The 12,990-nt window shown below is 33.1% G+C and overlaps 1 protein-coding gene across 11 annotated transcripts in view; it reads left to right on the top strand.

Moving 5' to 3' along the window:
• The first annotated feature begins 234 nt into the window (after positions 1-234).
• LOC115891592 (E3 ubiquitin-protein ligase UBR5) overlaps positions 235-12,990 on the top strand; it is a 46,303-nt gene continuing 33,547 nt past the window's right edge. For 7 of the 11 annotated variants that reach the window (XM_030912098.1, XM_030912101.1, XM_030912092.1 and 4 more), the window contains exons 1-6: positions 235-419; positions 1,223-1,420; positions 7,327-7,517; positions 10,747-10,904; positions 11,654-11,862; positions 12,202-12,568. In XM_030912098.1, coding sequence (XP_030767958.1) covers positions 358-419; positions 1,223-1,420; positions 7,327-7,517; positions 10,747-10,904; positions 11,654-11,862; positions 12,202-12,568 — 1,185 coding nt within the window. In that variant the 5' untranslated portion in view covers positions 235-357. The remainder of the gene's footprint in view (positions 420-1,222; positions 1,421-7,326; positions 7,518-10,746; positions 10,905-11,653; positions 11,863-12,201; positions 12,569-12,990) is intronic. The other 4 variants (XM_030912102.1, XM_030912100.1, XM_030912099.1 and 1 more) reach the window with 1 other exon arrangement.

Genomic DNA, 12,990 nt, shown 5'->3' with positions numbered 1-12,990 from the left:
TTATTAATTTATTTTTTCGTCGTAAATAATGTGTACTCTGTATTATTTCGGTCTTGCTTTATCTATATATTGTTCAAAAACTGGTCGTCTAAGTTAAAATAATAATGCAGACATATTTTAACTAGTGATCATATTCACAGCTAGTGATTGTCCATCAAAAATTAAAAATTTGTTTATCGCTAACTTCACTTGACAGGTCGTTGACTTCCTTCTGTCAAAAATCGTAACATTCTCGAACAAACTTCGTACTAGTTAATACAATATGGCGTCGTGTTTTTCGTCGTGAGTGGACTGCGAAAAATGTGTGCAGTATTTTCAGAGTTTCTACTTGTGAAAGTTGTGCTTTTTTTGTAAATAATGAGTTCATTACAATATGTTGTACATCCTTTGCCCGGAACTGAAGAACAGTTCAACGACAGGTATGAGTTTTTACTATTAAACACTCCGGTAAAACTATTGCCATGGAGGTCTCCATTTTCGATTTAATGTCGTTTGTATGAATTACATCAACTAGATAATTTTGTGTCGGTAAATTTGGTTTTCATTTAGTTGTTCGAGACTCTATGTATATTATTATTAGGTATGGTTGAAAAAATAGAAAATGGTTTAATTTGTAACATAAGTATCATTGAAATTATTAGAATGATTGGGTATACTCGCCGACATATTTAATGAACGGTTTTCATGCTATTTTTCCTATACTCCAGTCAAGTAATCGAAACCACGTTATTGTAGATTTTACTTTGTTAATAAAAACGTACTATGTAGGTAATTGTTGGTATTTAACTCATGTATACTTTTGTGTCTTCAATTTAGTGTCATTTGAAGAATAAAAATTTAATTAAAGTATGTAATATAAATTCTGTCACTCTACCACCTTAATCAAATAATACCAGAGATAATACTGATCGGTATGTTTTATGTAGGTATGATATTAAGCAATAGAAAGATTTGATTTAGTTTTTTTCAATTACAAGGAGATATTGGTCCTACTGGTAATCGATTATTACTATATTAAATTTTATTTCTTTCTAATCCTTCTTTCTAAAGCACTTATAATTTTTGTTCATTGTCAAGTTTCATTTGTTTGTTTAGAAATGTTTCATTGTTAAATGATAATCAGTTGTCTTAACCCAACCTGAGTTTTCTAGATATAAAAATTGAAAATATTCATTATTAGCTAAGAAATTATTGAAATATATTTTTTTTTCAATAACTTTAGGCTAAAGGAAGTTGCTGACAGAATCAATCGCTTAGGACTCAACTTACACCCAGCTTTGTCAAACCTTCGAGTGGGTATAAAGAAGATCTGCATCAGTTCAGTTTATATTGCTTTGCTTCTAGAAGATGGTCGTATTTGCAGAGTATCTTATAATATTCTTTCTGATAGATTAGATTTGAGTAAAAATGATTCAAAAAGGTGAGTTAAAAGAGCATTCAGTGTATTTTATAGTTCATAAAGTTCTAAATTTAAAGATTTATATTTTCCATAAATGAAAGAAACAATATCTTAGAGAGATACTTTTGTTAACAAATTTAAATATAATTCTACTTGAACATAAAAAAAAACAAATAAAACTTCATTTAGGTATACTGGCCAGACTTTGCTAACAATGACTCAAGTTTAATATTTCTATCAATTTTATTTTAGCAAATAAATAACTTCGTTTTATATTTAAAATAAAGTTTTAATCAAGACATAAATACATTATCTTACCTAAATATATTAAGTAATTTAAGTTAACATTCCCTTCTTGCTGCTAAGGCTAACCTGGATGGGGCCTACTTTGTTTACCCGCAATCTGAACTGCGGTCCTCGGCCATATCATTGTCAATGAATTACCGACTTGGCGAGTGTCTAAATCAACTCTTTTTCAAACATTCCCTTCGTGCTGCTAAGGCTAATCTGGATGGGGCCTACTTTGTTTACCCGCAATCTGAACTGCGGTCCTCGGCCATATTGTCAATGAATTACCGACTTGGCGAGTGTCTAAATCAACTCTTTTTCACAAGATATCTGATCTCATCTCAAACCTGGCGTGAATGGGCGGTGTTTGTCAATAGATTTTACACTTTCAATGGAACAACAGTTTCCAGATGGCCACCCGTCCATCCACTTTTATCGTTTAATGTCGCTTAACTTTTTTTTCCCCAACACGGAGCCGTCCTCTGCCGGAAACACTGCGACCTGTGAGGCCTATTGTGTTTGTCCCCTTTCTATATCTGCACCCATTCTGATATACCTATACCCTGCACTAACTTATGCAGGTCCTTGATAGGATGGGAGCATAGTTCCTCCGATTCTAGCCTAGCTTTCCCAAATAAAAAGTGTCGCTTGCGATCCAGAGCTTCGCAGTGACATATTATGTGCTCCGCTGTTTCAGGATTTTTATCGAAGAGTATGCAGCAAAGACTTCCTTGATACAGGTTGAGCTTGTTCAGGTAACATTTGACAGCCATGGGTCCCTTCAAGAGGCCTATTGTAATCCGCACTTTATTCCTGCTAAGCATTGGCAGTTCTTTTGCGGCTTTAGAGCTAGGTCCATGGATGGTCCTGTGCCTGTGCCCCTGTCTGTTTCTCCAGTGGACATTCTGCTTTTCCCTTATCCAGAGTTTGAATTTTTTTTTGATTTAGGCATTTGCCTAGTCGGTAGGCCATTGACCATGATAGGGTCGAGAACCGCGGTTCGGATTCCGGGTAAACAAAGTGGGCCCTATCCATATTAGACTCAGCAACAAAAACATCACATATCCAATTGGATATTCATTGAATTTTCTCAACAAAACTTTGCTGCAAAATCCGACTACATCAAATTCAACAAAATCTTAATACATAGTATAGAGACTCCATAATCCGAAGAACGATAATCTTAACTAACGCTTTTCTGCACACGACATCGACAATCATCGTTATCGGTAAGTTACGACAGCTCTCGGTACGTACGCCCAATGAGCGTCTTGTTAAGGTAGTATTTTAATATAGTAAGGATCGGTATCTCTACCGTCCCCTTCTTAACTCCACAGTAGAGATACCGATAGTCGTCGGTACAAATTTGCCATATGTCCTATTAATGACAGCTAAAACTATGACAACAATAATTAACGACGATGCTCATTGGTCGTGCTTCCCGATAGCTATCGGTAACTTACCGATACCGACGATTGTCGATGCCGTGTACAGAATAGCGCTCCTGAGAATGAATTTCTTGTGAACGCGAATGCTTGGAAATTTTGCAGTATAGGCCAGTCAATGTGGAGGTTGAGGTAGAAAAAATTAGTAACCAACCGATCTCAATGGGAATGTGTAGATAATGATCTCCTATTTAACCCCTCAAAAGTCCCATTCGGTCCCAGTGGGGGAAGTTTGAAAAAAACAGCCGCCATCTTGGATTTTTTCGTTTTTTTCAAATATCTCCGTTTGCATAACTTTTTTCGAAAAAAGTAAAGAAATGTTTCTTGTAGAGAATTAAATTTAGAATATTCTACCTTCAATCGTTTTTTTCTAAAACAAATAGTTATAGAGATAGAGCAATTTTCCAGTTTTTTTAAACCAATCAGCTATAATTTTTGCGAAGTGTAGTATTAATATATGTATATAAACCAAGTATAAATTTAAGCATTAAAACAATTACAAATAACATTTAAATATTATTTATTAAACAAAATTATTGTTAAAAACATTATTATTAAATTAAAGTTATTAATTAAAATCTGCTATGACGTCATCCTGAGCATCATATTCGTCCTCAACTAAAATACAAAAGTTTGTGCAACTGATTCCGTAGCACAGACCACACTTTTGAAGAACATTTAAGACCCAGTTTTCTACAAGAGCAATTTTTAAAGCACTCACTCTTTGCAATTGCGAAAAATTAATTTTAATAGGTCAGGAGGCGCCACATCGTCTGTTGCTTAAATAGGTGTCAGATTGCCTTTTTGATCTTTCTCCCATCCATACTGTAAAGGATCTAACTTGTTACCAATCCATTCTTGAATCTAAAAAGTACAACTTATGACATTTTCTCTAATAGATATATCTTTACAGTTACCTGAAATGCAATTTATAATGATCTTTGGAACCTATTTCGAAGATAAATCAAGTAAGTAGGTATACCTGTATACGTAGCGGCAAGGGATGCTGATTTTCTTATCGCCTCAACAGCTGTGGAATTATCTATGTCATAAAAATATGTCCATGCCTCGTCCGGGAAAAGCAGCAAAAGATATAATAAAAAATAAAATATCTGAGCTACAAGACAAAATGGCACATTTAAAAAAAAACAGATATTGTTTTTACATTCTCTCTTGGGCTGTGATACTACCTCCTTTTAATTTATAAAAATAAAAAGACTGTGCCTGTCGGTACTGAAAAAAGATAACGATCTTTGTCAATACCTCGACGTATTTTTAGAAATAAAAAATGCTAACTAAGATGACTTGTTTCAGTCAGGATTATCTTTTAAAGCTATATCTCTCTCTCTCTCTCTCTCTCACTGCCCAAGCTATATTAAACATATTAACCATCTGAGATACACTCTATACAATAGGATTACATCAAGACAAGCCCTTAAGACTACCTTTATCTCCGCAAAACTACATTTACTCAGGACATATTTTCAGGCAACTGTAAAGATAATATCTATTATAGAAAATGGTATAAGTTGTACTTTTTAGATTCAAGAATGGGTTGGTAAGAAGTTAGATCCTTTACAATATGGATGGAAGAAAGATCAAAAAGGCAATCTGACACATATTCAATCAACAGAAGATGTCCTGACCTACTTAATTAATCTTTTGCAATTCCAAAGAGAGTCAGTGCTTTAAAAATTGCTCTTGTAGAAAACCGGGTCTTAAATGTTCTTCAAAGCGTGTTCAGTGCTACGGAATCAGTTGCACAAACTTTTGTATTTTAGTTGAGGACGAAAATGACGCTTAGGATGACGTCATAGCAGATTTTATTTAATAACTTTAATTTAATAATAATGTTTTTAACAATAATTTTATTTAATAAATAATATTTAAACGTTATTTTTAATTGTTTTAATGCTTAAATTTATACTTGGTTTTATTAACACTATACTGTTAACACAAAAATTATAGCTGAATGGTTTAAAAAACTGGTAGATTTATAAAACGCATAGTAAAAAATTGCTCTATCTCTATTACTATTTATTTTAGAAAACAAATGATTAAAAGTAAAATATTCTAAATTTAATTCTCTACAAAAAACGTATCTTTAGTTTTTTCGAAAAAAGTTATACAAACGGAGATATTTGAAAAAAAAACGAAAAAATCAATGATGGCGGCGGTTTTTTTCTAACTTCCCCCACTGGGATCGAATGGTACTTTTGAGGGGTTAAATAGGATATCATTATCTACACATTCCCGTTGAGATTGGTTGGTTACTAATTATTTACAATATGATGAAATTCGTTCATTGCGTTCGTGATAATTTTGTTTGATGGTTTGCCGAAAAACCGATATTGCTCAGAACCGCTGCACAAACCATCTCATCGACGCCTCAAATCAAAGCATTGACGAACTGTATCAGCGCATGAGTATGGGGCTGCGAATGAATTGTAATATTCGCCACTTGTTCCCTCGGCTTTAGATTTGTGAAAATAAAATATTTTTATTGATATTCCATAAAAGGAATGAAATTTTTTCATCACATTGTAACTCTCTTGCGCAAATAGGAGCTATTCGATGTGTGTTATCAGTAATATATGGATGAACTTAAAATCAGCAAGTTTTTGGTTTAGAGGTGGGCCAGTCTGCGATTTTTGTGGAGCTGCTACGCTCTGCGACTGCTCCAATAAAAGCACTGTGACAAGTAGCAGCGATTTTTCGGAGCAATTAACCTATAAATTAAAAATGTAGTTTTATAGGTTAATTGCTCCGAAAAATCGCACTCGGTGTTCGGCACCGTTCGTTGCATTTACTAAAAAAGTACAGGACTATAGGTGTGATTATGATAGGCAACATCATCGTCTAGTTTTTATTTATTTATATCATATGATCGAAAAAACGGCGTAGCGATAGCTATGAAATGAAGATTGCTGGCATTTTATATGTAAAATTTATGGGGAATGTTATCGATTGTCATTTCCAAGCCAACTGGACGCCGTTTTTTATTTCGATCAGTAGTGGCGATTTTAACGTCTGTGCAATCGGGGTAAGTCACCGACGGGCCCCAAGCCTCCCGGGCCCTTGCGAACAAGATTCGAACTTTTCCGAACTACGGGCCCCTAGAGCTCTTAAAATCGCGGCTGTACGGTACTATACTGATGTCTTAGTTTGATAGATGTTGCTATATTTTTTTAGTCTATTCAGAAGAATTTGAGTGTTTCTAAGTACCAAGCACTTTGCTATAAATATCTTAAAGAGTCTGTTCATTTTCACAGAGTGGTGGCCCATGGTAAAAACTTAATGTTATATTCAATTCAAAGTCGAAACTGTCAAAAAAATCTTTATTAGTGACCGGTTTCGGCTATTTAGCCATCATCAGACCTTAAAAATAGATATAAATAATAAAACTTATATGAATGTATAAGATCAAATAAAAGATTTAGGATATACAACAAAACACAGATACAAAATTAACTAACAAATAAACATACTAACAAGTTAAAAATTACCTTTGTCAAAAACATCTGTTTGTGATTAATATATAATACATAAATATCTTATTTAGATTCATGAAAGAAAAAGCGAACGCTGCTACGTTTCCCGTTCCCAAACTCCCAACAGCTCCAGTACACAGAATATACTCAATATACTATGCTCCAGTCGACTGCGACCTGCGACGACTGTGACTGGAACAGTCTGACCGGGCGACGGGGCTAGGAGCATTTTCAGAATTTACACTATTGCCTGCTATTGCTCCTATTGCTACTCACGAGCGCAGATGTCCTAAACTTGTAAACTGCTCCGAAATGTCACTGCGATTTTCTTGGAACTGGAGCAGTCACATACTGCGACGTTGGTGGAGCTGTGACAAAGTAGCGGACTGCGATTTCACAACCCACCTCTATTTTGGTTTGACTTTGTTTAAAAGTGACATTGCTTCGGCGATGCGCGACACTTCTGCTGTTCGCGAACATAAACGCACAAGGTTAGCGTGCACACATAACCGTTTACACTTGAGCATTTGTGGTGGATCAGTGCAATCGTGTTCTGGTCTAAACGCATATTTATATTGCGCAACGATGCGATGATTTTGGTTGCGCTTTTTTTATGGGTTGGAACCAACCCATTATTTTGTAATCCTGTCTAATCACTATATTTATCAGTAAATTTTAACACACATTTTTTATACAACCAAAGGTCTTGGTTGTTGCGTAGCACTGGAGGTGCCGGAAATGGGGGTTCAGGCAATGGTGGCTCTGGAGGAGGCTCTGGTGGTGGCGCTGGAAATAAACCTGCAGGAGGGGGCAGAGGTTGCAGGACCCGAGCGAATTCAAGATTGATAACAGGTCAAAGAAGTAATACAGCTATAAGAGGTGGCAGTAATAGTGGTAAATATAATTAATTTATTTGCTTTAGTACGGAGTGATTGATGATCTTGATTATGTAAACTAATTAGGCATAGGTGATTGAAGAAACTATTTATTTAGGTAATATAAAATAAATGATAAATTCGGATGCAAAGTTTAATGGACGCGATTAAAAGTGGATTTGTTAAAGTTTATTTTTTGTATATCATCTTCAGAGTTATAAAAATGGTGAATCGAATATAATAATTATTAAAAAATGGTGAATGGTTATCGACACTATATTTTTCGGCAACCAAACCATTATTATCATAATCTGAAAGAACATAATACTTTTGCAATTTTAAAATTTGTCTTTCTCGATGGGTTTAGGAACCACAGAGTTCAAAGGCTTATTAATGGATTAGAATCTTTCCGATTATAACAAAGAATTTGCATGGTCGGAAAAAATAGGTTTGGTGTCTACATTCCCCATTTGGCATGGATATAGTCTTTATGGCAGATTAATTTAGCAAATGAATTTTTTACAGGCCAGTTTACATGTATTTGAATGAATCGCATATTAAAAGTCTAGGGTTAGACAGAAATGAACAACGCTTTCTTCTTTTCCACCTCCATTATGACTGACGCGTTAAACAAACTCTCCTCTCACATTTCTGCAGTACATCTGCCAAACCGGTATATACAAAAATATGTATTAACTTGTCCGTTTTTGAATCCATTAACCAACTTGCTATTTCTTTATTATTAGCACAAGGCGCTAGGGTTGAATCGCCATACAATATGATCTAAATAGAAGTTTTATGATTAAGTGTACTTTGTATTATGGCAATAAAAATTGTAGAAAATTTCAACAAAGTCTAGGTCCATTTAATTATAAAACTCTTTGATTAAGATAATTAGTACTTCTTTCTAATTTGAGCACAAGTGATGGCTGACATTGCGGATGCTTGACTCTATTTTTTACTCGAACAGATTTTTTTTATTTATAATTTTTTAAAGTTAATTACATAGTAACCATTACATGAATCATGTCTAAAAATACTTTCAAATATTTACATTATTTTTTTTTACATTATACTATTTTATCAGAGACTTCTGAAGAGTTGCTGCTTGCTAAGCATTAAGTTAAATTTCGCCTATTCCAAATTCAAATCTACTTTCGTTTTTTTGTAAAATATGAGTAACAAATATGTTATAATAAAGCTTTTCTGTCTTAATCTATTAAGAAAATAGCCAATTTATATATATTGTCTATCTAAAATATCTATTTTCTGTCATTATACATCATGTTGATTCCAAAAGTAATGGATAATTCAATTGAGGTACTTTATATTATCTAAGGAGATTACATTATTGTAAAGCCCCTAGAAAGACAAATCCCAATCGCTTTTGATTTATATCTCACAAATTCACTTTTATCAATAATTATAGTCTATAAAATGAATAACTTTGAATTTTGACCGTTATTTTTTACCAACATGGCAAATATAAAATCCCTCTATCCAAAAAGTTACTGATATTCTTTAAAATGAGTGCCTGAACGAATCAGATAGGTAACTCTTTTTACTTTCGTGAAATAGAAAAGGAAAATAATAAAACAAGTGACAGTTCTTCCTCTTCTTGCAAAAATCAACGTGAAATGTCATAATTGACAAAAGTAAAATGTCATCAGCTTTTGACATTTCTAAATATCAGACCAATGCCGTTTCTAAAAGAACAACCTCGGAGCGAGATTTATGACGTCACGCTAGTTAGATACCACGGATTAATAAATATGTTGTAGAATACATGGAAAACATAATTATTCCTCGTATTTTTTTCCTCGTTGGTTTGTATTTTAAAAATGATATAGTTTACATGAAATATACATAATATACAGTTAATAAATACAATATATATACCTATTTATAGTAATAAATACTTTGGCAAATAAACTATGAACCATACAAATGCAGCAAATGTTTTACAATATACAAATAATGAATAGGTACATAAGATAATGAATGAAATGTAAAATATACTTTAAATTTTGGGGTTTGAAAATCGATCTAATTTAACAAAAAACATTCAATATCTACTAATAGTGATGTATTATTATTTGCATTCACAAAATTTATATGTATATTTTGCAAGCATTAATGTTCGAAAAATTATATTTGCAAATAATACAATATAGAAAAAAAGGCGTCAGCGATGGCTATGAAATAAAGATCGCTGTCATTTTATATGTAAAATTATTCTAAAATTTTTGATTTTCTTGGGATTTAGGTTCGGGAAAAACGCTGATTAAGTTTTCATTTGGTTTTTCATTTTTTGGTTAAAGAAAAAACATAGCTAACATTTATAGCCTTCATCAGTGTTGTGTCATATGAAAAAAATAGTGTCGAATATAATCCAAAAAATTACATATGCGAGGAATAATTATGTTTTCTATGTACTTATTCTACAACATATTTATTAATCCATAGTATCTAACTAGCGTGACGTCATAAATCTCGCTCCGTGGCTGTTCTATTAGAGACGGCATTGCATCAGCATGGCCGCAAGTTGCTAACTATGGAGGGCTTAAAAGACTCCATATTACTAACCTAATAAAACTAACACTAGAAAAGCCCGCGGGGACTGTCAAATTCAAAGTTATTCATTCGTTTCACAGACTATATCAACTGGTGTTCCATCTGGGGTTCCACCTCTATACACAGACATGTCAGTTCTACTGATATCTATTTGACTGGCCTTTTTCTGTCTTCATCCAATCCCTGAGAGATGGTGCCGGACGCTCTATTTTTCTAAAATTTCTAGATGATATAAAAGTACCGCTATTTTTACTCTATTTTAATTCCACTTAGAAGCGGCAAATTTTGGTCCTTTTCAACAATGCTGATGATTGATAAATTACATAAGAAATCGCAAAAAATAAACTCAGTTTGAGAAAATATATACAATTATTCTTTACATTTTATTTCTGTCAGACAATTGCAATGATATTTCGGTAGTCTTATTCCGAGAGTACTGCTATTGACTGACTATTCCCAAGTTACATAAAAAGAATTAACTTAATTTTTTAAGGAAATATCTACTTTTGATCGAGGAATTATTTCTTAGGAAATAATTCCTAATTATTTAATTTTTTTAGGAATTAATTATAAGGAAAATATCTACTTTTGACATTTGACTAATATTAAAATAATCTAAAATCTGGTTATTTTTTAAAGTAGGTAGCTAACTCATATATTTTGTATGCTAATAGGTAGTCGAGGTAATCCAGTCATTATAGGAACTTCTACTTCGGGTAGTGGTCGTCCTATGGTAACAGTACCCGCTCCATACGTCCCAGAGGAATTAGTCTCGCAAGCCCAAGTTGTTCTGCAGGGAAAGAGCAGAAATTTGATTATTCGCGAATTACAGGTATGTTCTATGCTTCTTTCAAAAGTGTAATCTTAGATACAAAAAATAATTTAGATATTATATACTAACTGTGTAGTTAACAAAATTATAAATAATTTAAGTGGTATATTAAGTGAAAGTACAGTAAAATAACGTAAATATAATATTCTGTATACTCAAAGAGATTTCCAGTGATTAGTATTCCATATCAGCAAGAGAAGTCTTAGTCGTGGGTCTGTATCTCCATGTGTTGGAGTGAATTGCTATGGCGATTTTGTAGGTCAGAGAGAGAGAAAAATGCGAATCGTTTATTACATAACCACTTAATCCGACGCTAAATTTAATGTGTTTGGGAAAATACTAGCTCTTTTTTATTCATTTCATCTTATTGTTCTAAGCATTTTGACTTGTTACTTCATACACAGGAAAATTGACACCCATAGCTAGAAATGCCGATTCGATATATGAATGTCTGAATATTGACTCTTTGTCTATTATTTAATTAATTTAGATTATTTCTCTCGTTTTTGTATCTTATTCAATTTTAATATATTTTCGCGAGTAGTGTTAGGGGGAAACCTCGGATTTACTTCTTTCCTCGCCAAACCTTGGCTTACCACGGGTGATTTCCACTCTGTTTCGGAATTTGCGACAGTTATTTGCCAAGGTTCGTCGCAACATAAGAAACCTATTCTTACGGCTTTCAGTTTTTTCTCAACGCCATCTTTTTTTTATTGAAACATTACTAGAATTTTATTTTATCCATTTAGAGAACAAATCTCGACGTCAATTTGGCTGTAAACAATCTTCTATCTCGTGACGACGAAGAAGGAGAAGAAGGTGACGATGCCGCTGACTCATACGTGCCCGAAGATTTAATCTCATTACTTGACGGCGGATTTCATTCAGATCATTCGGTTATTATCGATGCGGATGCTATGTTTTCCGAAGATATGTTTGGATATGCTGGAATTAGAAAGTAAGTGATTCATTTCAGTTTGTATTATGTACATTGTGCACTATTTACTTAAATTTGAAATAAAATATCTTTTTGGACCAGCATTGTCTTTAATGTTGACATTTTACACTACGTTTTGACTTGTATGGTATCACAAGCAGCGTTGTTTTAAACATTTCATTTTTAAAAAGATGTTTTTAAAACACTATTGCTTGTTTTAAACTTCTTTTAGACATTTCTTTAAATCTAAATAAAACATGTTTTAAACATCTTTTTTTTCAATAAAAATAAAATCAAAAACAAAAAGCGCCATTCAACTCTATTTTTTACCACTTTCAAATTACTTAAATTAATTTTTAGCCGTGGAACCAGTGGACGTAGCGGAAGTCGTTTGCCGGATAGAGACGTTCCACCAGGAGGTGCCGGAAGTAACAGCTCAGATAGAGACAGAGAAAATTTCTCTAGATGGCGAGATAGGCAGTACTTCGGTCCACGAAAATGGTTGGAGTCGGCGTTGAGAGAAAATCCTTACGAAAAAGACTCCGATCAAAAGAAAAAGGAGAGTTCTTGCCCATTGTGGATATCAGATGATTTAGAATTTTGGCCGGAGCCGGCACCAAAGTTTAGTCAAATAGCCACATTATATAGTGAACTGATAGCACTTTCAACTAACGGACAATTGTATCAGTGGAAATGGAATGAACATGAACCTTATAAACATCCAGAGGTAAGATCATTTTAAATATTTGTTAAAACCACTTTTCCATTACCTTCTTAACTCTTCTCATAACCATATTTTTGAGCCATTCATTTTTGAAAAGCATTTTTATTTGATGTATTATATTTTGCTGGAATTCCTACTATATTTTATTTACAGGATTATGTATACATCGTCCAATAAGTATATCATTAAGTTTGACTAATTAGAAAGTAGTTCATTTGTCCGTTTGCTTGACTGGTTCTTTTGCTACTGCAACAGACGTAGGCCATTCTAAATATTTGTCATAAAGACTTTTCAATATTTAATAAAAAAAATACTTTTTAACTGATATGACCATATTTTAAACTTGTTAATTTTTTAAAACCTATTTCTTATAACTATTTAAGACATATTTTTATTTGATTTTAAATGTTATATTTTGCTGAAAT

This window comes from Sitophilus oryzae, unplaced genomic scaffold (genome assembly GCF_002938485.1).
Source record: "Sitophilus oryzae breed Bouriz unplaced genomic scaffold, Soryzae_2.0 scaffold_1188_pilon_pilon, whole genome shotgun sequence".
In the NCBI taxonomy this organism is placed as follows: Eukaryota; Metazoa; Arthropoda; class Insecta; order Coleoptera; family Curculionidae; genus Sitophilus; species Sitophilus oryzae.
This window is presented reverse-complemented; position numbering and strand designations above follow the sequence as displayed.